The sequence below is a fragment of the Cyprinus carpio genome, chromosome B18, assembly GCF_018340385.1.
Source record: "Cyprinus carpio isolate SPL01 chromosome B18, ASM1834038v1, whole genome shotgun sequence".
NCBI classification, from domain to species: domain Eukaryota; kingdom Metazoa; phylum Chordata; class Actinopteri; order Cypriniformes; family Cyprinidae; genus Cyprinus; species Cyprinus carpio.
In genome coordinates, this window is record NC_056614.1 from 22,325,731 (window position 1) to 22,349,489 (window position 23,759).

The window sequence follows — 23,759 nt, forward strand, 5'->3', positions numbered from 1 at the left end:
CCTGAACAGATATTGGAAGACCAGTGGACCTAAATAAATAAGACTGACAGCATTCAACAAAATTTTCTGCTCTATTATTTGCCTAAGAAAAAATAAAGAGCTTTTCTTGAGCAAGGCCAATGAAATGCACATGATATTGTGATTGTGTTAAACAATCAGCATAGGAAACTGAATGGTTTCGATAGCAAGACGTTTGAATGAAATTATCTTCGACATGCACTGAGAGGTTCGCTGTGGTTTCCAGAGTGCAGCTCTGAAAAGTCGCCAAAATCCTGTCAAACTGCACTTGTCTTACGCAAGCTAACATTCCTAGAGTTTAATCTGGGACAGAGTTTATACACTCAGCACTGCTTTAAAGCTCATTAGTAGTTGATATAATATTTTTCTCATTATGTTTTTTGTGCCTAACATGATTGCTGAGCTGCAACAAACTATAATCTTGTGCAATTCTGTCTACAGATGAGTCAACTAGACAGGCAGTAAAGTAGTCATTTTTAAAATTTATTTATTTATTTTTTAGCTTTAATGATTTTCAGCACACTAACAGTAACTGTAAAGGCCCAGCCGCGAGCCAAAACACTTTCTAACAGCTTGAGCCTCTAAATTCATACCTTTAAAGGAAGAGTTCAACCAAAAACTGAAAAATTGCTTAAAATGTACTCACCCTCTAGCTATCCAAGATGTAGATGAGTTTGTTTCTTCATCTAAACAGATTTGAAGAAATATAGCATTACAGCACTTGCTCACCAATGGGTCCTCTGCAGTGAATGGGTGCCGTCAGAATTAGAGTCCATCTTACCTCTTAGATGGCCTGAGAGTAAGGAGAGTTTTTAGCTAATTTTCATTTTGGGGGAACTATTTTTATAAAGCAATGCAACTAAATGAATGAATTAATTAATTAAAAAAAAATCAACAATAAATTTCAAGACAATTATAGTTGGACACAGACTGTTACATGTTAGATGCTTAAGTTGCATCAGGTCAGTGTTATTGCAAATGACATTGTTTCTCTGTGTTGAGTGATCCATGAAAAGCTTGTGCTGCCCTGCCACAACCTTTTACCCACAAACCCTGGGAGCACAGGGTCAAAGGTCAGACCAATGTTTTTTTTTTTATTTTTTTTTGAGTGGGGTTGATTGTCAAATTATTCAAAATATCTGTTAGGTGAGTAAATTAGTTAAACGAGTGAAAAAAAAAATCATCATTCACAAGCTTCAAACATTATAGATAATTATTACCAAATGTACTTTAAAATTGAGTATTCTTTCATCTTCCAAAACATCTGCATAGCGATGCTCAGCAATGTCAGGTTTCTGCTCAAAGGCACCCTTCGTCATCTTTGATGTCAGCGACACGAGCAGCCTTCCCAGAGCTCCTACTGTCCCTAAATCAACAAACATTTACCCATAACACATGATCAAGATGGGGCAGAACTGAATACAGATGAGTCCATGCAGGAGCTGTAACTCAATCCCCAACCATCTGACCCTTGAACTAAAAAAAAAAAAAAAAACTATCAGCAAAATCAATTCAGCTAATTATGAGTCCAATACAGGGAGATTATTTGCTCTTTATTGATGAGTTTGCTTTTAAAACACGTGAATGTCACACCTAATTTATCTTTTCACAAAATTAATGCTATTCTATTCACAATGTCTGAGCCACCTTGCCACCTTGTAAGGTAATGGTATAGGGATCTTTCCAAAATCATATGTGATAATATTTTATTTAATACTTTTATTATTATTTTGTAATCAGTTATGTGCTTTAGGGTGTTTTTCTTTTTTATTTTAAGGTTATACATTTTATTTTAATGTTTATTGCATTATTTTAGTGTAGTTTGTGTTACCCTAATGGCACCTTTTTTATCATTGTGGGTGGAATAAAGGAATTCTCTGTATCTACAGGCCCATATTTTTCAGATCTTAAACCAGCTGTGGCCTGTAATGTCAGAGATGGTGGTACTTGGAAAATTAAGATGCTTCGCAAACACAGACATACAAATGTATCCTGTGAATGAAGCCATCACTCCACAGGTGTGTGTGTGTGTGTGCGTGTGTGTGTGTGTGTGTGTGTGTGTGTGTGTGTGTGTAGCATGTCGTGGCAGCGCTCAGGTGAAGGCATAAATCAGGTATGAGCTACACAGGTAGTCATTACACCCTCAGAGGTAACAACTGCTTCTCTCTCCATCATACATTCCTCTTTACCTTCTTCCCTCAGGACACTATCAATATTCCTCTCTTGTCACTGGCTTAAAGGAAGCTTCTCTCTCTCTTTCTGTCTGTCAGCGCTGCCATACACATCTGGAGCAGCCTAATTGCCCTGTAATATTCTGCCAAACACACCTTGTACCTCCTTGATATCTCAATCCTCTACTTTTTTCCATGACATTTGTTTTGAGAAGTCAGTTCTGTCAGCTCCTGCGTAAAAAACACACACAAACATACCTGTGTGTGTTTTTGTAGCTTATATGCAGATAAATGATTCAAATCAGTCATAGCTCAAAGGATTATGTCCATTACATTAAAAAAATACAGTTTTATCAATAGTCCTTGTTTATAATATTTACATGCTGTTGTTTCAATGTCTTCTTCTCCTTTTTTTAAATACTTTTGTTCAGCAAGGACACATTAAATTAAACAAAAGTGACATTAAAAACATTCATAATGATAATCAAATAAAAACTGTTCTTTTGAACTCTCTATTCATCAAAGGGGGGTTGTCTCAATTTGCAGAAGAAAAAAATATGAATCTACAAAAACTGTATATAAAAAAATGTGTTTTCAGCTTTGATAATTTAAAAATAAATAAATAAAAATTCTTTGGCAAGTCGAAATATTAAAATGATTTCTGAAGGATCATGTGACACTGAAGACTGGAGGAATGATGCTGAAAATTCAGCTTTGCATCACAGGAATAAAATAAAATTTAAAATATATTAAAATAGAAAACAATAACTTAAAACTGTAATGATATTTCACAATATTACTTGCAAAAACGTTTTGGTACTATTCATATACACATATTTTCTCAGAATGCATTTCCCAGAATAAATTCTACTTCCTGTGATTCCATTTCAACTTCCTGTGGAGTATGCCCAATTCAGTTGAATGTATTTGTTTTTCATGTCCATCTGACCACTTCTATCTGCTTGCATTGACATTTATTACTAAAATGAGAATATTGGTGTGCATCAACTGATACTAGACTTGATACTAGGAAAAAGAAAACTTAAATTTAGTAGCAAGAATCACAACTGGCCTCTAGTTTTCCACTGGTTTATTGTGATAGGTGCTCCAATTTGTTCTGGCTATTAAATAAACCATGAAGCTTTAAAAACTCTCAAATGTACTGTCTGAAATATTCATCAGCTTTGTTAACAAAGAGAGAGCGAGAGAGCGAGAGAGCAAGTGCTCTTATAAACTCAACAACAGAGCATAGAATGATAAATAAGAAACCAACACAAAATTTCTCCTTTTTCAAAGAAAAATTAATTCAAGCAGAATACTGTAGAACATCCATTCCACATGAAGATCATATAATTATCTATATCCGTCTTTTCTCCTCTCCACAGGCTTTTGGAATACCGCAGGCTTGCCGTAAGGAATTCATGAACCCTGTGTGCCGGATTCACCGCGGGAGAAAATAACACAAAAACACTGAACACAACTACTGATGATACAACCACAAATTCCTCAAATACTCAGATCTCAGCTGGAGCAGAAGCAACATTATACGGTTATGATAATGCTGCTTGAAATGATATGTGCTTTCATTCCAGGTCTCATAAATCATCTTTTTGTCTTTGTCCTGTAGAGGACACGGTCATCGTGTGTCCTGCGTCCACTGGGAAAGTGTAAGATGCATTAGTTAGTTTGAGTCAGGACGTGTGCACTCATATCTGCAAACATGTGCACTTTCTGAGATCATGAGTGGACTGACCTACAGCAGAGTCTGTATTATGGGTTGCACATCTAGTCAATTAATTCTACCACTATACGATGCTATAGGTCTGCATACATTGTTCTTGTCAGTTGCACAAAATTAATGTTTTCAAAACTGTTCACCATCATATGCATATACTCTATATATGGTATTATACTCAACTTTACCTGAAGAAAGTGCAGCTAAAGCACTTTCAATTCACTAAGCATGTTACATACCTATTATTGGTTTTGTGTTAAAGCACCAGCTTTTCACAGACAATGTGATGCTGTAATGATGAAATGAGCAGTAAGCAATACTAAACAAAGGAGATGAATATAAAACATCTGGTAACATTTTTGGTAAAATATGCAAAATCAGAGCCAAGTAGCAAAACTGTGGCCCAATTTAGTCCAGACATCTTCCAAAAGACTAGAAGGAACATAAATGACTGAGGCAACCACTCTAATTTCTACCAACAAGACCATCTAGACCTTGCCCATCAGGCCAGACTCACTCATTTGTGGCCTTCAGGTCATATGGTGACCTCAAATCATGTAAGATCAAATTTAGAAGTCGTAATTATGAATGTGATTTTCTTTAGTTTCCAAGTTGAGGGCATCACTGAGAAAACACATAGGATGTAATAAATTATTAAAATGTATGTTTTTTTTTTTTAAATGAAACCAAGTTGCATATACAAAACACCATAGTATTGAACAATTGTGATAGAATATATGATTCAATTTACAGAACATAAATAAATTGAATAAAAACATAAAAAAGCAAAAACATACCCTATGCACAGTCATCATTTTGTAGACATAGAGTTAAAAAAGGAATTAAAAAATATTTTGAATTAAACTAAAAAAATACATTTTATGTAGAAAAGTTACATCATCATCTTGATCCGACCAAAGTTATTCAAACACAACCGATGACGTAATTGTTCAATATTTTTATGGGATGAATTTGCCATCATTACATCTGGCCGCATGTGAATGTAAAACACCTGAAAGTAAAGTAAAGTAAAGTAAAGTAAAGTAAAGTAAAATAAAAATCAGTTAAAACAAAATAAATAAATATGAAACTTTTTTATTCCAACTAAAATTTAATTGTAGTTTTCCTAAACTCATAAGTAGCAATATTTTAAATATACGATTCTAAGTAAAGAAACTTGTTTATATAGACAACACCCAGCTGAGCCTAATCTATCCGATTTGAAACTTTCATGCTCTGTCTGTCTGTTTCTCTCTCGTTCTATTAACCCGCTCCACCTTTGACCTGCCTCAGCTCGAAGCAGAACATCTCTGTTAATAGATGCTCTTGTATGGTTAAAGAGCTCCAGCGATTACCACTACAGGAGGGCATTCTAGAGAGAAAAGATCACTTTCTGCTTGTCTTGGCCATAGCGGGATGCACAGGAAGAGAAAGCGGTATTACTCAAGACTTTAGCACTGATAAATGAGTTCTCCCATCAGCCCAGAAACAGTCATTTCCATTTCATTTCACTCCACGTGTGGTTGTCACTGCAGTCCGCGGCCTTGCCCCGAATCAGACAGAAAGCCCTTGTTGTCAAACCCAGAGCAAAGACGGATCCCGTGTTGGTGTTCTGGCACGATGTGGTTCATTTAGGACTTGTTTACTTGTGTAAAATGATTATGAATTAGATTTATAAAGGATTAAACTGTTGTTTATTTTCTCACTTTAAGATGCAATGAATTTGTGCGTGTGGATTTGTGTGTGCGATTGTGACCTACTGACCTTGACTTCCTCAGCAGGGCAACGCATGCACTATTTGACCAAACGATGGAGGAGATGAGAAATCCTGATTGGAGAGGAGCCCTGACCTTGAAAACACAAGCACACATGCTTCAGGCACTGAGGTTATCTGAGGTCACACTCTATTGTAAAGTATGTGTGAGGAGTTCACTCCCTCTCTAACCTGATCTGAGGCAGCTTGACCTCAGGGAAACGCCGTACAGCGATGAATCTCTCAGATCAATCATAACAGCAGCACTGCGTGACTCTCGTTCAGATGTGAAGTCATGGGTTATGAGATATATCTTTGCCTGGAGTGTGTGTCTGTGCGTACTTGTGATTACGAGGCTGTGACAGAGATATGGGGTCAGGCTGTTTAATCTATATTACATCACATGTATTGAACTCTTGTGTTTAACCCTTAAATGGTTTTTGTATCCTGAGGGAGATAGATACTGGAGAGCCTGGGAGAGGAACAGTGAGTGAGACAAAAATAATATACTCTCTTCATCTAAATATAAAATGATAAGATAAAAACTACAAAATTTAAAATGAAAAGCAGTATTTTGAAGACTATTTATGTTCTATTTGATGTGGTAATAGCAAATAACTTTATGGTATTTTGTGAATAAACCTAATGGCAAAACAAAAACATCTGTTTTATTAAATAATGGAATGGTAATTTAAAGACAATGAATTGAATACATTATATATCTTGCATTCTGTGCCATAGCCAATCAAGGATTACTTGAAGGGATTGTTCACCAAAAAATTACTGTCATCTACTCCCCACATACTCTTTTCATACACTATCATAAACTTTCAAAAGACTTGAAATATACTCTCTTTTTGGAGCTTGACAAGACCATGGCAAACATAAACTGTAATTGTATGGAAAAGCAGCCTGGGCATTCTGCTAAACTTTCTTTTGTGTTTATGTGAAGGGAAAAAAATCATACTTGGTTTGACTGACATGGAGAGAGGAAGACAGAACTATTGTGAACTATTGTGTAAATTATTTCTTTAAATAACAAAGACATTTTCTTTTCTTCATTGCACAATTAAGTAGAAATAAAAACAGTTTATTTCAACACCATGGTAATTTTAAATATCGTCATATGCCATAAACAAATTACCTACAGTAAGACACATTGCAAAAATACAAAAATAATGTAATTTACTCAGTGAAACTTAAATGCTTGGTTAAAACTGTAAAAAGAGAATTCTATGTAAATAATCCTAAAGCATGCACAATCTCATGTACAAATAATATAAATATTTACATACATTCAACATGAACGCAATTTTATTCTTGGTTAAAATTAAGGCGCAATGAACAGGTGTTATGCTGTTTTGAAAAACGTCCCCAATCCAGACATTTTTAGACTGGAAAATCTTTGTTTTTAACATTGTTTATAGATTTACAGGAATATAATTTAAGTATACCATACCTTGCCCAAAGGGGCATTAACAAAACTAATAGATTCTGACATATTTTCAAGATCAGTCAAGATGACTGATGTTCAAGTGGGCATTTTTGCAAAAGGTTCATTTTTAAATGGTAAAGAATCTCTGCGTCACTTTTTTTAAGGGACTGGTCCAAAAGAAAACAAGATTAATGTGGCATTTCACTGATATTTCTAAAAGATTTTTTGCTTGACTGGTCAAGAGATGATTCATTTCTGTCTTTGTATTTGGTTTATAGTTCATTTAATCCACATTCAGAGGCTCCATGGGCATTGTGACCGGTCTAACCTCACACTCGATTCCAGGCCTCATTGGCGCCTCTAGTGGTGGCGTCGGTTCCTGCTCTTGCGGAGCTCTTGAACATGCTTCCATTTGCCCTTCTGTTTTTGCTTCTTCTCTTTGTGCCAGAGCGTTTCGCAGTACTCATCCAGAGAGCGCACAGGAACACTCAACATGCGCAAGTAGTCCTTATAGCGCTGACGAGGTTCGGTAACAGGCGGATTATCTGATGATTCCCGTGTAGCAGGTTGGTGTGCTTGGATCTGTCCATGGTCCAGGACATGAAGAGAGAGGTGGAGGAGGGTACGGGTGAATCTGTGCTCCTGGGAGGTGCAGAAGTATGAACCTGCGTCGCTATGCTGGAGCCAACGAATCAGCAAACCTCGCTCGGTTATCAGCACACGCTCATCTGGTTTGATCTGCAACAAATACACAGAATTACTGATTCTTTCATAAAAATCAACCATATCAACAAATTCTTTCTCGGACACACACAACAGCTTATTCATAGCCAAACAGTGGTTTTATGTGTCACTTGCTGGGTTTATTCTCATAAATCATTCTGCCCAGGATCCCACAGCGAGACTCCTTCAAGGTCATAGATCAGTCTTTAATCTCCGCGCTCCATTTCCTGCTGACCTCACATTACACCATCTGATTGATCATTAGATTCTAATTAGGCAAATTAGACAAGCTGACCACATGAAGAAAAAGAAAAAGGGTGGCAGAGTAGTGTTATGCCCTTGGTCTTGTGATTTCAGGGTCTACTTTCAACTTAAAGTGTTTGCATGATCTATTGCACTGATCTATATCCAAGGTACTCAGAGTGCAAAAAACATCTTCCAAATCAGGTCTTTACCCATATATGATAAACCTATAATAAAAATTTATATTTTAGAATTGTCTGGACAGATTTTACACAAATGCATGCTATTTGCCATCTGTGTAACATTGTGTTCCTACACAGAAAAAAAATAGCTCAGCCTCAGGCTGTTGGTAGCGTGGAGCTGAAAGTTTGTTGTCATAACAAACAAGAAAAATTGACCATGGATCATTCAAAATGACAAATTTTTAAAATAATGTTTGTAAAAACAGCAACAAAAAAGACGAGATGTTCTATATCCATCTGTGCACCGGTGCCTCGAACCACATCTATCCATACAACATTATTCAGTAAGAGGCATGCAGATTTAGTTTTAAATCATAATGGGCCAAAGTTATATAGTGTAGTTTTAAAGGTTGCTGATGTCACAATCTTTTTGATTTAGTTGCATAAATAAAGCAAATTTACATTGGATTATGCATATTTATTATACATTTAGGTTCAAGGCTGATGCTCTCATGCAAAGAAAGATCTCTTTTTACAGATTTTGATTTAGACAAATGAATCAGTTTTGCTAAATCATTTAAAATAACTGATTCAAAATAATTTATTCATAAATCAGTCATCTCCACCATTTTAAATCATGCTAATATTTTTCTGTAAATATCAGTTTTCCATCTCTTCACCTCCCTTCCCTTCCGTTCCAGGTTGCTTATTCTTTCGCTCTCTTATTTTTTTTTTCTGTTATCTGTGTTTTTGAGCCTGCTGATTTCTCCTGCTAGTCACGCTGTTGTCGTGGACTAAATCAATACAGCTGTGCAGTACGAAGAGGAGGGAAAGAAAGCTTCAAAGCATACTGAATCCCTGTAAAAACACACACAAACCGCTTACCACTGCATTGTCTTATGCTAATCTCTCTGCCATCTAAAGGACGCTTCAAGGAAATGCAACAGCCATAATTGCACTGAAAAAACCCTTAATATATTTGCATTATAAATTTGGAGTGTGACTTTTAAGTGATACCTTGCAGAAACGTGTCAGGAATGAGCGGAAACTGGGCGGTTTCGCACTGTCTGCAGAACCTGTGACAGCTGGAACTAAAACATAAAGGCTAAGGGCACATGAGTGTCAAGATGAAACGCATGTGTATGTCATGGAGATGTTCGGGTGAGTGGGTGTGTTTTAAGTGAATGTGTGTGTCTGTGTTTCGTATCTCGGTAGTATATCACGGCGTGTAACTCCCGCTGAAGGTTTTACTGGAGGGCAGGAGGAAACTGGCCTCTGATCACAGACGCAGGTTTAAGTGCAGCATTGGTCTCAGTGCCGGGTCAAAGGCATTAAAACCACGATACGAGGCCTCTGTCTGTCTGCGGCCTCTCTGGACACCGCTGGGTCTGGCTGTGGGTTTTGAGAAAAAGAGAGAAGGTCTGGAACCTTCAACATGGGATCTGTATCACATCTCAAATACGAGCTGGCCTGCCAGCGACCCACAGTCCTATGGGAAATTATATTTAGTTGTAAAAAGAGGGTAGTGAAGAGCGTGGAAAAAATGGGTAGAGGTATGGAGGGAAAAAGAGGAAGAGAAGGCTTGGAGGAGCGAGAACAGCCCTGTTTAGAATTGGTAGTCATTTACAGGTTCTTATTCAGATTTTTTAAAATAATACTGGCAAGATTTGCATGACGTTTGGTTCTGTTAATAGTTCCAGAATGTCAGCTTGTCATAATAAAATATGCTGCATACTAAATGCTTTTAAACTTTAGACTTAATCTTTGCTGTTGTCATGTCGGCCCTGTATCATTTAGATTGTAGTTGAAATATCACATTTTCAAAAAGTAATTATTCAAATTACTTAGAATTAGCATACAGTAAATCTGTTCACTGTGAAAACAATTAAATTTAATTAGTTGAACATGGTTCAAATATGGCTAGATCAAGCAAGGTTAATTTAGTTAAAATGTATGAGAATGGTTTGCATAAAAATTATGATTTATTGATGATAAATATATAAACAGTTAAAGCATATTTATACACATTCAGGGTATTAGCACTATGACTAGAGTCAAGTCAAGTCACCTTTACTTATATAGCACTTTTAACAACACAGATTGTCAAAGCAGCTTTACGGTATTAAATAGGAAAATAGTGTGTGATAATGCAAAAGGACAACAGTAAACACTCAATTTTCAGTTAAACTTGTTTCATTTATGCAATTAAAATACATAAATCTTAACATAGGTCTAATTATTGTATCACCTTTGCATGACAACAAAATCAATCCAAGTTTAGGTATTTTTTAAGAATTACATAAGTTAATTGATTTTATAGAATTGTTAAAGAGCTAAAATCAGAATTAGAACCAGAATAAATCAATTCTTTACAGTTCCCATCCCCTAGTTCTCTTGTTGTGTTCTCATCTGTGTGGGATATGAAGGGTCCATTCTGTTATTGTAACCAGATATCAGTTTACTCTGATTCGATAAACATTCACACAAACACCCAAGCGCTGTTTTCTCTTCTATCATTCATTGTTGTCTTTTACGAGGTGAAGTGTGGGCTGATATTTTAAGATTGCACCACACGTGTGAGATTGTGCGTGTGTTGCAGGTGTTTTGGGCAGCTGTGTGGTAGGGAGTAGTTTTGTGCTGTGGGAAAGACAAGAGTAATAAAGGAGGAGAAGAAAAGCAGGAAGGGAAACTAAAACAAAACAAATGCATCATAGCAGGAGTAATGTTTACTTGAGACGTGGGACAGCAGGGTATTTCTAAAAGCAGGAAACAGCACGTTTTTTCTCGAATTGCATCAACCCTGTGAAATTTGTGCTGAGATTTGACCTTCTGCTGTCATGCCTCCCCAAATGTGTCTTCAAATCAATTCTCTCTCTCTCTCTCTCTCTCTCTCTCTCTCACACACACACACACACACACACACTCCTGTTGGGACTAATTGTTGTGGTGATGGATCAATAGAAGGATATGCTGATCTACCATTCCAGAGTCAGACTTGGCCCCCGTCTATTCATCACAGCTAATAAAGACAAGAGACACCCATGACACAAGGTTAAAATGACCTCTGTATCCGCACTATGAACTTTCCACTACACACATAGCTCCATTACAACTCACTTGAAAGGACTGCTGTTCACAAATGCTGCATAAATCTAGAGAAGATAGCACAAATAAACTCCCTCTGGCAGTTTAAAGGGACAAAGATATCTGAAAGACAAATGCATTTGTATGTGTTTCTAAAGTAAGATATGCATGTCACCCAGGTGCATGACTCCCAATCGACAGCAGTGGAGATGAGATGAGATTAAATACGTAGGTGGAAAACACTGAACCAGAGAGATGAATCCACAAGAGAAGGTCACTTCTTGACAGCACTGCTGTGTTCTGTATCTCTGTTTGTGTTCCCTCTGTTTCTATGCCTCAGGCCATTTTCATGATTACCAATAGAACTGTTCCAGTTATCTGTTTCTCTGTTATAACACATTGTTTAGTAAGACGATCTTCAGAATTATGTAACATCTATTTTTCCTTAACATCAGGGGGTTCAGAGTTACTCTAAATCAGCTTCTAGAGTGTGTCCGATCATAAAAAGCATATGATATTGAAAAGATATTGTTATGAAAGAGAAACTATGACTGGAATACGCCCAGGCTATACTTTATATATTTATGCTAAGTGATGTTTAAAACACTGCGAAACAAAACAGCAATTTTTAAAAATCCATTGTATGGTACAACCATTCATTTATTGACTTTTTAGTGGCTTTGTTAATATGGTTCATGTAAACAAAATAATTGATCAAATAATTTTCGCCAACTAATTTTGTTCTTTGCATCCGATTTAAAGTAAAATACTGAAATATATAAATAATAAATACTTATTAAATATTTACTTTTGTAGTGTAACTAACTACTTACTAACTGACCAAAAAAAAAAAAAAAAGAGAGAGAGAGAGAACTAGGAAAGTGTGTGAATAATACACACACACACACACACACACACACAAAGGCACAGACTGAGACTGGTGTATGTTGATTTTACCTCTTGACGGTGGTCCGCTCCTGGCTTCAGTATGAACCAGCGAATCAAGGCCTGCTGGGATTTTGAAACGCACTCAAGAAAAGAGGAGTTACTCTCTACTCCATACAACACCTTCTCCTCGACATTCCTCCCTAACACCGCCAAAGATAGAGAGAGAGAGTTATCAGCATATCAGAAAGACAGTAAAGGTATTTTTTGGGTTAGTGTTGAGATCCATTAGGTGAGCCCCACAGGACAATGCAACATCTTAAAACAAAACAGAGCTTTTAGTGCTTTTATGCTCCATATGTGCACAAACACACACACATGCCTCCTTACCATCCTCTGTGTCCCAGCAATGGCTGGATGGGTCTCCATGTTTGATATCCTGCCGTCTGGCCCTCCTGTAAGCACAAGTAAAAAAACTTTTTTAGATTCAGATTCATTTTGATTACATCTTAGACTTCTTAAACAACAGCTGATCAAATTAAGGCAAATACAGCTTGTGTTTTTAATATTGTTCAGCATCCATTCATTAATTTTCAAACGTAAATGGTCAGTATAACATTTTCAGACAGAAAATATGTATAATAGATATGCATTCTTCTTGTTATGCCAAGCTATCAAATATTTTATTGGGTAGAAATATTGAGAAAATCACAAACAACTGAAAAAGTGGGTCATGGGGTCTATGAATATTGTTGTAGAAAATGAAGTCCTGGAGCCAAAAAGGTTGAGAACCACTAGATAAATCAATCATAAATCCAAAATAGCAAGAGCAATTAGAACAAAATATACAAACTGGCTGATCTAAAGTTTAATCTTCAGAACAAGAAAATTAAACGACTACAGTCATGCTATGCATTTCATTTCATTTTAAACACTAAACAAGTACCACCATGATTTTTCTAAAAATACCCTTAGCTCTTTCTGTACAACAAACTTCAGTGAATCTTAATGAACCCACAAAGCATATTTCAAACACAGCCATCTGACAGCCAAATAATCTCCAAAACAAACTAAAATTCCTCTCTCTGTGTGTCTGCCTATCTCTCGCTCTCTCTCTCTGCAGGACTGACCTGGCCTCCTTGTGTCAGTGGCGGACCGGAGAGCCGGGGAGAGAAAGGGCAAGAAAACTTCTCTGGCAGCTCAAATACATCATCTCAACAACAAAGCAACTTTAATCAATTTGCCTGTCCAGTTCAGTCCCACTACACCCTATGGCACAGGAAAAATCAAATATTTATCATATTCTTCTCTGTGCTGAACTCCAGGAAACGACTCACCCTGGAGAAGTAGGTCAGAAAGAGGGCACCACAAAACCCTCTCTCTCTTTTAACTTTCTGCTATCCCAAAAACCTCAGCGCACCAAACTGCACACGATGCACATCTCTAGGATATTGTAGGACACATGTGGCTTTGGATTTTTGTGTGAGCCGATAAGAGGACAAAACAATTAAACAGAGGTGCTGACTCTGTGAATCAATGTCAAGGCTTCGCATCGACTCTTTGGGACAATGGCTTTATCGGTTCATGTCTGTGTGTGTTACCTTTTGGAGGCTGGAATGTATCTGGAGCACTGGGTGCCGTCCCAAGCGCAGTAGGGGTCTCTAGCCAGGCAGCATTCTGCACAGCCCTGCCCATAAATATGGCACCTGTGAAGGGACACCTGCACCAACCCGTCGCTTCCTCCAACAAACAGCTGCTGCTGCACACACAAACACACACACACACACATAAACAAAGTACTAAACCAGGTGCAATGACAAAAAAAAAAAAGTGCTTACTGGAGCAAACTCTCTAACAGAGTTATCAATCAGCATAATTTGTCTTTTTGGTCCAACAAACTCTCAAAAGAACATGTACAATAAAAGTTGTGGTGCTATTGCTTTTCTCTCAGCATGAATCTGAACAAAATCAGGCAATCACAGCAGAGCTTCCCATGAAACACCCTTGTAAAAGCAAATGCTGTTCAAGAACTTATTTGAAACCATTTAATGTTTTCAAGTGGTAGTATTCACCATAGCGAATTAGAGGCAGAAGTAAAATGTTGATTAGATAATGAGACAAAGTTTCCATCCAACCCCTGTGTTATCCATATGATTTCTTATCTGTACCCTATTATCCTCTGCTATTAAAAAGAAAAAGGCCTTAAAAAATAATAACTGTGGTAAGAATTGGTCAAGTGGCCCGCTGATGTAACCATAAGGTTCTATCTTTGTGCAGTAGAAAGGAGGACAAAAGCTTTTTGGGTGAACCGCAAACTTAACCATGAACTCCTAAAGATAGTAAGAGATCATTGGACAAATGGGAGTGTAAAGGAAAAATGAAAGGAATGGCCAAAAAACAGGAGAAACAGACTTATCTGTGAGACTCTGATAAAAGCACAAACAATGGAGGCCATAACACATCTGTTATGAGACTGAGGCTTGAGTTTAGATTTTTCATTTATAAAATTATTCATTTTCTTTCTTTATTTCCCAAGCTAAATATTTAGTTTACTAGAACCAAGTTTGAACTTCTGTTCTTACCTGCTTTGAGGAGATTTCCATGTTGAGGATGGGCGAGGGACTCTGGATAAATATACACCAATATTGTTAGAAGCTGAACTTTTTATTTAATAGTGTTTGTTTATTGTTTTTACTAGTGTGTTGTTGTTCATTCATCCTCTTTGAAATATTTACCTTGAACACCTGAAGCTCCTCTAAAATGATCTCCTCTGTGGACCAGTTTTCTTGAGTGATGCTGACAACCTTCAAAACTGATCCCGTATCTGTACAGACACATGCACACATTTTTGTATTTTAAGCTGTACTGCCATCTGCTGGTTGTTTTACAAGAAAAACTTTCTTGTATGTTTCACAAGAAAATACTTTTTCAGTTTTTCTGCTTCTAAACTTTAAATTTAATTCAATTGTTACAATGTGTAATTATTTGTGACATTTCCAAGCAATTTTTAAGTGAAAATTGTTTCTATACCGGTAATTATTTTCAGTGTACAGGGTTTAAAGTGTTTCAAACCTTTACTGCATTTTGAACACCACAGTTAACAAACAAAATAAAAATATATTTAAAAAAAGTCTTTGTAGCCACTTCACTGGATCATTAAAGCTTTTTAAAATACTAAAATAAAATATGCATCATATTTTCTTAAGTGGTGCAAAATGCAACATTATATCTTATTGTTACATATCACTAGTAACATTTGTGTTGTCTTTTTTTACCTGTGCCCAAGAACATAACAGCATACTGTCCATCCTCAGCTGCCACGCGGTCCACTACAATCTGAGTAAGCCGATACTCCGTATTGATACGAGTGAAAACTGGCCGGCCCGTCATTGGGTGCACAGAGCGGTACATTAGCGGGTGCAGCCGTATAAAACTGATGACTTCATCTGGAAAGTCTTTAGTAGTTTTTATATGAGGATCATATGTCCGACTGGGGCACTGTGAAAGAAAGAAAAGATTTACAGTTATTCATTTTTAAATTAAAACAGCAAAAAATCATGGAAGTAATTACAAATATGCACTCAAATAAAGTAATGTAATTGCCTTTGGTATTATAATAAATGATATATTTGTGTAAACCAGGAACATCCAATCATGCTCCAGTAGGGCCAGTGTCCTTCAGATGCTTGGGAGTTTTTGGTAAGTCTGAAGACCTTTATTAGCTGGTTCAGGTGTGTTTAATTAGGGTTGGAGCTAAACTCTGCAGGACAGTCGTCTTTCAGGAGCAGGTTTGGACACCACTGGTGTAAACAAGTATTTTGAATCACTGTATGTAAAGTGTTAGGTATATATAGTGTTATGTCTCCCTCTAGTGGTAATGTATAAAACTCCTCACTCAAAGTGTCAGTGACTAAAAGACGAAAAACAGCCCTGATAGTGTTACTAACCGTGCCTGGTCTTGGGTAGGGGATTCTGCCTTCATATTCCACCCAGCGATGGTCCGGTCCCTCTTTATGAGAATACGGTCCATTAAACACAGCACGGATGTCTTCCATGTTGTAGACACATACCGCTGATCCTTTAAAGATAGAACTGTCCCCCAAAAAATATGTTGAAAACAAAACATGACTACCACAGTAAAAGAAAGTGCATTACAAAGGGGCAAATATACAAATAACCGTGTTTTTAATTGGACTATTCATCTATAAAATAGATTTGAAATCATTTTATACCAAATCAACATTTCACAATGGATTTTAAGCTATGGTACTCAGACCAAAAGCAATGAAATATTGACATGCTCACTGTAGGAGCTGTGTCTTACCTGGTGGTGGTGAACACTCCGTACACCGTTGGATTTCTTTCATCTCTGCTAGGTAGGAGAAAGATGTCCTCTGTAACACACACACACACACACACAAAATAAAAAATAAAAATGAAAAAAATCACAATGAACATCTTTTTAAATGCTAAGAAGTATAATAAAACTGAAATATGTTTTTGTGAGAGGGAGCAAGAACAGAAAACATATCACTCACGGAGCTCATCAAAGTGCGTGTCCACTCCATCTGGTCCAGGAATGGAGCACACAAGTCTTGCTTTGAGGAATGTTGTCCACTTGTTGGTAAGACTTCTCAAACCTCCAACGTCATTCTGTACACAAACACAAGAGCATAGAGGGTCTCTTAATTCTGTTGTGCGGAAAGCATATTTATCATTTAAATCCTAAATTTTATAGTCTTTATAATAAGAGTGAAAAAACAGAATTTGCTTCTGATTAGATCAGCTTATCTAATTAACCATGAGACTACAAAAAAACACAAACCTCTCAGTTAAACAGACTTCAGAGGTACACAAACTTGCACACAAGAGAGACAAAGAAAGAGAGTTCAAGAAATTGAGAAGAGCGAATGAGGGAGTTTACAATGGGAATATAACGACCCTCTTTGTAAATTCTCCAAGTGCAGGTTTATGTCTTTAGATGCACAATAGAGCACTGAGAGGTCTTAGAACGAGAAGACATGCTGAGAACACTTAAATGAATCTCCTCATTATAGCCAGAAGGGTTTAATCAAAGGATTGCAATGATTTCACCTACACCCACTTAGGGCAGCATACATATTCCTCCTCTGCCATTATCCTTGTTGAATAACACACACACTTGAGAAAATGTGGGGGGGGGACCTAAAAGAGGTTTAGGAGTGGTGTTATCCAAATTCTTTAATCTTCAAAGATGCCCTCTCTAGTGTTAGACCAGTTATCCAGTGAGGAATCTGGCCTCGGATAGCTTTACAGCTCACTCCTAAAGCTATAAAAACCCACCCACTTCAGACCAAGAATTTTGCAATAGAGCTTGGAATTTTTATAGCATACAGTCCGAGAGGATGAGCCTACAGCATTAAGAAAACTGCTTTAAATCACTGACTTTTTATAATTGCAGGCTGACAGGAGACTTGCATGGACAATTACTTAAAATGACTACTGAGCGCTATTCAATGCTTGATTCTGAATAGTCAATTGCAGCATTCTGCATTGAAATATTTTTGCATATCAATAACTGTTTTCAACATACAGTATAAACCGTATCATTTCTGTATGAATCATTTTGGGGTCAGAAAGACTTTTTACTGTTCCGGAGAGAACTCTCTTATGTTCACCAAGGTTGCATTTATTTGATGGAAAATACAGTAAAAACAAAAAGAGTAACACTGTAAAATCTTATTACAATTTAAACACTCTATATATTTTAAAATTTTATTCATTTCTGTGATGCAAAGCTGAATTTTCAGCAGCCATTACTCCAGTCATCAATGTCACATAAAATAAAATAAAATAAAATAAAATAAAATAAAATAAAATAAAATAAAATCTTACTGACCCCAAACTGAACTGAAATGAAGTTAAATAGATATGATTAACAACTTATTGCCTGGTTGATCCTTGTCTTTATTTGATATTCTTCTTATAGTGCAAGTTTCTTTATTTGCACATTATAAACTGAATTAATAATTGTGGTGGCTTTCACCCCGTGCCTGAACCCAACAGTTCATGGCCAAATACTGCTACAATCTGAACGATAGTGTACATGCATCAGTGCTGGTTTTACAGTATGTCTCTTGTATCACTCATGGTCATATTACTATGTGGTTTCTTTCTTCTCACATAATACAATAATTTTAACACAAAACGGTATAACTGTATACATAAAACTATACATTAGTTTCTTAAAAAAAAAAAAAAAAAAAAAAAAAAAAAACTACAGCTGTCTTTCCATATGTTTTTGTTTAAAACGCATGCCATTTGTTTATTGCATTGATTACCCATGTGTACACGTTGAGGGTTTTAAAAGTTCAAAACAAGATTATATGTAGCTAATAATATTAAATTAAACTGAAGGTTCTTATGAGTAATCACCACCCAGGATCGCAAATGGCAAAATTAATTCCATCTTCTGTGTGCTTTGATGACAGACTTGTGGAAGAGACCTTTGTAAAGGGAATCAATTACTCACTTTCTTTAGGGAGCGACCTTGTGAATAGAGTTCATTTCCCACAGTGTTCTTCATGGATGTGAAAATGATGCATTTGCGGTCAGTGTGATGTTTGAACTGTTGTTCCCCATAGTTTATATTGACTTCAGATGAATTCAAATCTGACTTATTTATGGAAGGTTTTTGTGCAGTGCCCCCAGCCTTCAAAGTGAACTGTTGTTAAGGGATGGGCAGAACACAATGTGTTAACATGAAGTCACTGAGCACACTTATTTCACTACACAAGGGCCTTCCACTGTCATCATGAACAACGACTTGGGCAGCAATTACATGGCCAGACCTCTGCTATGATTTACCCCGCCTGACAACAGTGGTTTGGTCCGCTTTCAGCAGATCACATCAAGGGGAACGTACCAGGAAGCCTCCCCTCCCAGGGGAAGCACATTTAATCTTATGTGCTAAGGAAGGATCAGAGAGATGAGGTGAGTTCCTCTCTGATCAGGCAGCGTGAGGACAGGTCTTACCCGGCAGATCCTGGCGACACGAGACAGCACGCTCTTGTCCGTAGTGCTCCCATCACGGGACGCCTCACGGAAAAAGAAGTAAATCTTGTCATCGTCAGGGTTGTAGGTGTCTGCAATGGGATGGGCAGAAATAAACTTGCCCTCTGTTGGGACAAAAGAGAGAAAAGCTGGTCAGATTTATTATGGTCAATTGGTCATTTATTTCTGTCATGCCAATCCTCCAATTACTTTACTCACAAGAAAGTGTGGAGGCCTATTAAAGGAGCTAAGACTCACTGTTTGTTTGTTTGAGTATAAAGTCAAAACTGTATCCTACTGTTTAGTGTAAATGCTAGGCATTTCCTTTTAGACTTACAGCAGACTGTTAATGGGTGTTTAGGACTGGAAAATAGACTGTGTGGGTTTAAACTCCATTAAATTGCATCAGACACTAGAAGAGCTCTAACATTGAGGAGGAAACCAAAGGTGGAAGAAAGACAGTCATTAACTCAATGACTAGACAAAGACTGTATTATACTGGACTCTCTGCAAATGACTCCAACCCAAATAGAGAGGGGAGAAGAGGAGATGAAAATGCCAGCAGTTGGTATAAAGGATTGGAGTGTCACTACTTAGTTATTCAGAGTCCAAGCAGAAGATATACTGTATCACATTTAGTTTTTCAAGATATTTAAGAGGTGGAAGTCCAAAGATAAAATTTATGAGCTATTTGACACATTTATGGGTATATCTAAAAACCTCAGTTTGACTTAATAACAGCAAATGCAATTTTGTACACTCTGGCAACTCTCACACACCTGACCACAAATTATTTTTTTCTATGCTGGGTGATTTGACTCATCAGTTTTTATGAATTAAGGATCTTTTCTCCTAATCATGTGAGCTATATATCCTAGACACACAGGCAACGCCTCAAATGTGGCATATTTTAATGCTGTAATAACTTTTCCTGTGAGAATAAATCAGTTTGTGGTATCAGTGTATTAATGACTGTGCCTTTGCTATTTTCTGTGGTTTTGGTTTTTCCCTTTCTGTCACTTTTGTTTTGTATGTGTGTTAGCATGAGTGTGATCATATGTGTGTGGCCAAATGCTGTTTTTATATACACTATCATTTATGGTACACAAAAGTTTAGGGTAAGTATGACTTCTTTTTTTGGAAAGAAATTTATACTTTTTTTTCCAGAGAGGATGTATTAATTCTATGAAAAGCAAAACATTTCTTTTTCCAGTAAATGCTGTTTTTTTTGTTTTTTTTACTTTCTATCTTTCATAAAAGAATCTTTTCATAAAAAATATTAAGCAGCACAACTGTATTCAACATTGATTATAAAAGGAAAGGCTTTTTTAAATCACCAAATTAGTATAATAAAATTATAGAATCATGTGACACTGAAAACTGGGGTAATACAGTATGTGCTGAAAATTTAGCTTTGCATCACAGGAATTAAAAAATAATAATAAAAAAAAAAACATCAAAATAGAAGGCAGTTATTTTAAATTGTAATATACTGTTAAAGAATATTGATATTTTTACTGTAAGCTTTGATCAAATAAATGCAGCCTTAGTGAGCATAACTGATTTCTTTAAAAAAAAAAAAATGCAACGTAAACCATTACTGCAAAATTCCCTCATTAAACTCCCTCATTCAGAACTCATCAAGGACAATAAATTAAACCTAAAAACTCAACTAAACAGGTTGTATGTCATTTACTTAGTGCTGGTATGAGTGTATTGAAGCGGACTGGTGGGGAGCACTGACCGTTGATCCAGTAGTCCTCAGAGATGTCTGTGCGAATGTACTGCTGGTCTGGGGGTGGGCCAAGAGAGCGGCTAAACGTGCTGTCCTTGCCCAGGAAATCAGACGCCGTGCCAGCATAGAGATACTGATCTGAAAACATAAAAAGGGAGCATCTCAGTGTAAACATTGAGCTGCGGTCAGTCGGGCTGTAGGCGTGTTTACTACAGCTGACCATCAAGTCATCAGCTTCAGCATTGTTTTGTTCTCTTTTCCTCACACGTGCACTGAAAAAAATTCATTGAATTTACTAATTTTTAAAGGTAAGTGGTTGCAATCAATGTATTTTAGCTACTTTTAAATAAACAAATTTAGTCGACTAACTTTTTTAAAAAAAAAAAGTTTAAATTATTTTTTAATGTAGCTAAAATAAATAGTTTGCAACCATTTAAAATTTAGTATAATTTTTTTCAGTGTGATATACAAGCCCAACTGAGGTCATACAATATGTTCCATAAATAAATTACCATCTCCATAATATCCATGACAGATAAAATGGGTTTATTATGTTTTTAAAATCACTCAGCGATTTCTATCTGAGTTATCATTTGGTGTTTGGGCCTCCACCCTACCTCACCCTTCTCTCTATGTATGTGGTTTGGAGCAAATCTTGATGATATCGAGGAGAACGTGGAGAACGTTTATGGCTGTCCATGTTAATAAACAAACACTCAACCACACTGTTGAAGGAGGAGTTCAACCAAAAGTAAAAAAATCTAATTTCAGTACTGGTTTTGGATTTTAACTTACATATTTGACTTAACCTATAGTCCATTTCGCCCACAAAGCTGGATGACTTTTATGATGAATTTATTTTATTTTTTTTGGTGCTTTGTAAAGATGATATATAACTGCACACTCACTTGCAAATAAACTACTTTACTTAATTAACCAATGTTTCGGCAAGAACTCTTTGCAAAAATGGAGTTAATTTGTTAACAGATGTTCAGGAGCAGGGGGACGCCCCAAACAATCACCTGACTTCCTGAAACTTCCATATATATCGGGTCACCTTATACCATACTGCTAGTCTCGTTCTCTCGAAGGACAGATGGACTCGCGTGGCCTGGGCGGTGCTCTGTTCGATTCAATGTCACTGGCAACACTTGAGGATCACCTCTCATTGTCCCGATCGGAGTCTCTTTCCGAGCGGTCGCGTTCGGTCACGCACATTCCGGGCCACGAGTGTCTACTCCCAGGCTCATCTCGGGAGGACTCTGAGCTGTTCCCGGTCTCCACCCTCTCCGTCAGTGGGATCCGTGGGCCGAGATCGCCATCATCGTTTGCGTGGTGGACGCAGAAACTGAATTTTTGCTCCCCTCGTGAGCCGCTTCTCTGACGCTTCCTCAGCGCTCCCATTGCACGTCTTTCAGAATCCAGAGCCGAGGACAACTGGACCACGGGTTGCCTTCAACACGCACTTAAATCCAAGGTATCCAATTCAATCGTGCAGATAACAAACAGTTATTTCGACTATATTCAGTATCAATAAAACTTCTGTCATAACAAACTTTTAGCCCTCAGCACTTCCGGAAACTCCTAGGGAGTCACTCTCCGTCACACGTGACATCACGAGAATTATCCTCCAAAGCATCAGACAGCAGCTCCCTCTAGTGGCAGGCAAGACGTAATTCCACCTGCCCTCGCTCAATCTGATCTCTCCCAAAATTCTTCTCTTCTCTATGCTCACAGTTTGCTCATAAAACTCCACTCACAAACATCCTTTCATCCCAACATCCATTCTCATACCCTTCCCTTCAGCTGATTACAGCAATACGGCTCACAGCCCAAAGACACGCAGGCTGGTTAAATTGAACATTCTAAATTGTGACCCCTTGACTATGTATTACAGACTTGTGTACGGATTGATTTATGTATTAACTGATTTTCGCCATGAAATATAGCCACATATGCTGATATGGCTTAATAAGTAAATAAACAAACAATCAGCAATACAGCTCCATGTTCAATTATCTATAGCTACTTCTAAATTCCAGATGCCCATTCACTGTCCCTCACGCCAAAGTCCTTTTAAGACAAGTCATGTCACTCGGCGGCCATATTTAAAACGCCAATTAGGCATGCAAGAGCAACTCCTATCTCTTTGTATGGTGAAACATCAAATTCTCCAAAACTGTTCACTAAGCTTATGATAAAATTTCATATTTGAAATCACCAAAGAAATCTGACAACAACTGTGTCATAAATGTTGTTATTTTTGCTCAAATAGCGTTATTAAAAGCTTAATTATTCAGTCTAGATCAATCAGTGCGCATGCGCAGTCCTAAGCGCACGTCTCAGACCACTGACTGTTTCTATAGCAACCGGGACGCTTCTAACAGCAGCTGCAGTGACGCGCTCACTTTTCAGATTAGCAATTAGCTCTTTCATTCAGAAGGCGGGGCTTCCTGCGATTGAGCGGCCATATTGAGCATTGCATTTTTTCCCCATTCAAAACTAAAGGAGTGGCACGTCTTGGGTATTCTATAGTCTAGGAGTAGTTGATCCCTGACAAGTAGGTTTAGAAACGCACATGTGGATCTTAGGAAGGAATGAGCGTAAGATGTTAAGTTGTGAATGGACGGCGGGGCTATTAATTAGTAGTATATTTTAATTTAATGCCAGGTCAGCATCTTACGCTATTTTCATGGCAAACAATTAAAATATGTATAAGTATAATAAGTATAACAAATACAATAAAACTTCATAAAATTCTAA

The 23,759-nt window shown here is 37.1% G+C and overlaps 1 protein-coding gene across 3 annotated transcripts in view; it reads right to left on the minus strand.

The window, feature by feature from the left end:
* Positions 1-6,746: 6,746 nt before the first annotated feature.
* The window catches only part of sema3d (sema domain, immunoglobulin domain (Ig), short basic domain, secreted, (semaphorin) 3D), a 49,675-nt gene continuing 32,662 nt past the window's right edge, over positions 6,747-23,759 (minus strand). Inside the window, exons 7-18 of one of the 3 annotated variants that reach the window (XM_042744377.1) lie at positions 21,006-21,134; positions 19,244-19,386; positions 16,768-16,882; positions 16,554-16,623; positions 16,177-16,321; positions 15,505-15,727; positions 14,965-15,053; positions 14,812-14,853; positions 13,831-13,985; positions 12,620-12,684; positions 12,302-12,432; positions 6,747-7,850 (exon numbers count right to left, since the gene is read on the minus strand). In XM_042744377.1, the coding sequence (XP_042600311.1) occupies positions 7,473-7,850; positions 12,302-12,432; positions 12,620-12,684; positions 13,831-13,985; positions 14,812-14,853; positions 14,965-15,053; positions 15,505-15,727; positions 16,177-16,321; positions 16,554-16,623; positions 16,768-16,882; positions 19,244-19,386; positions 21,006-21,134 (1,685 nt within the window). In that variant the 3' untranslated portion in view covers positions 6,747-7,472. Of the gene's footprint in view, positions 7,851-12,301; positions 12,433-12,619; positions 12,685-13,830; positions 13,989-14,811; positions 14,854-14,964; positions 15,054-15,504; positions 15,728-16,176; positions 16,322-16,553; positions 16,624-16,767; positions 16,883-19,243; positions 19,387-21,005; positions 21,135-23,759 lie in introns of all 3 variants that reach the window. The other 2 variants (XM_042744376.1, XM_042744375.1) reach the window with 2 other exon arrangements.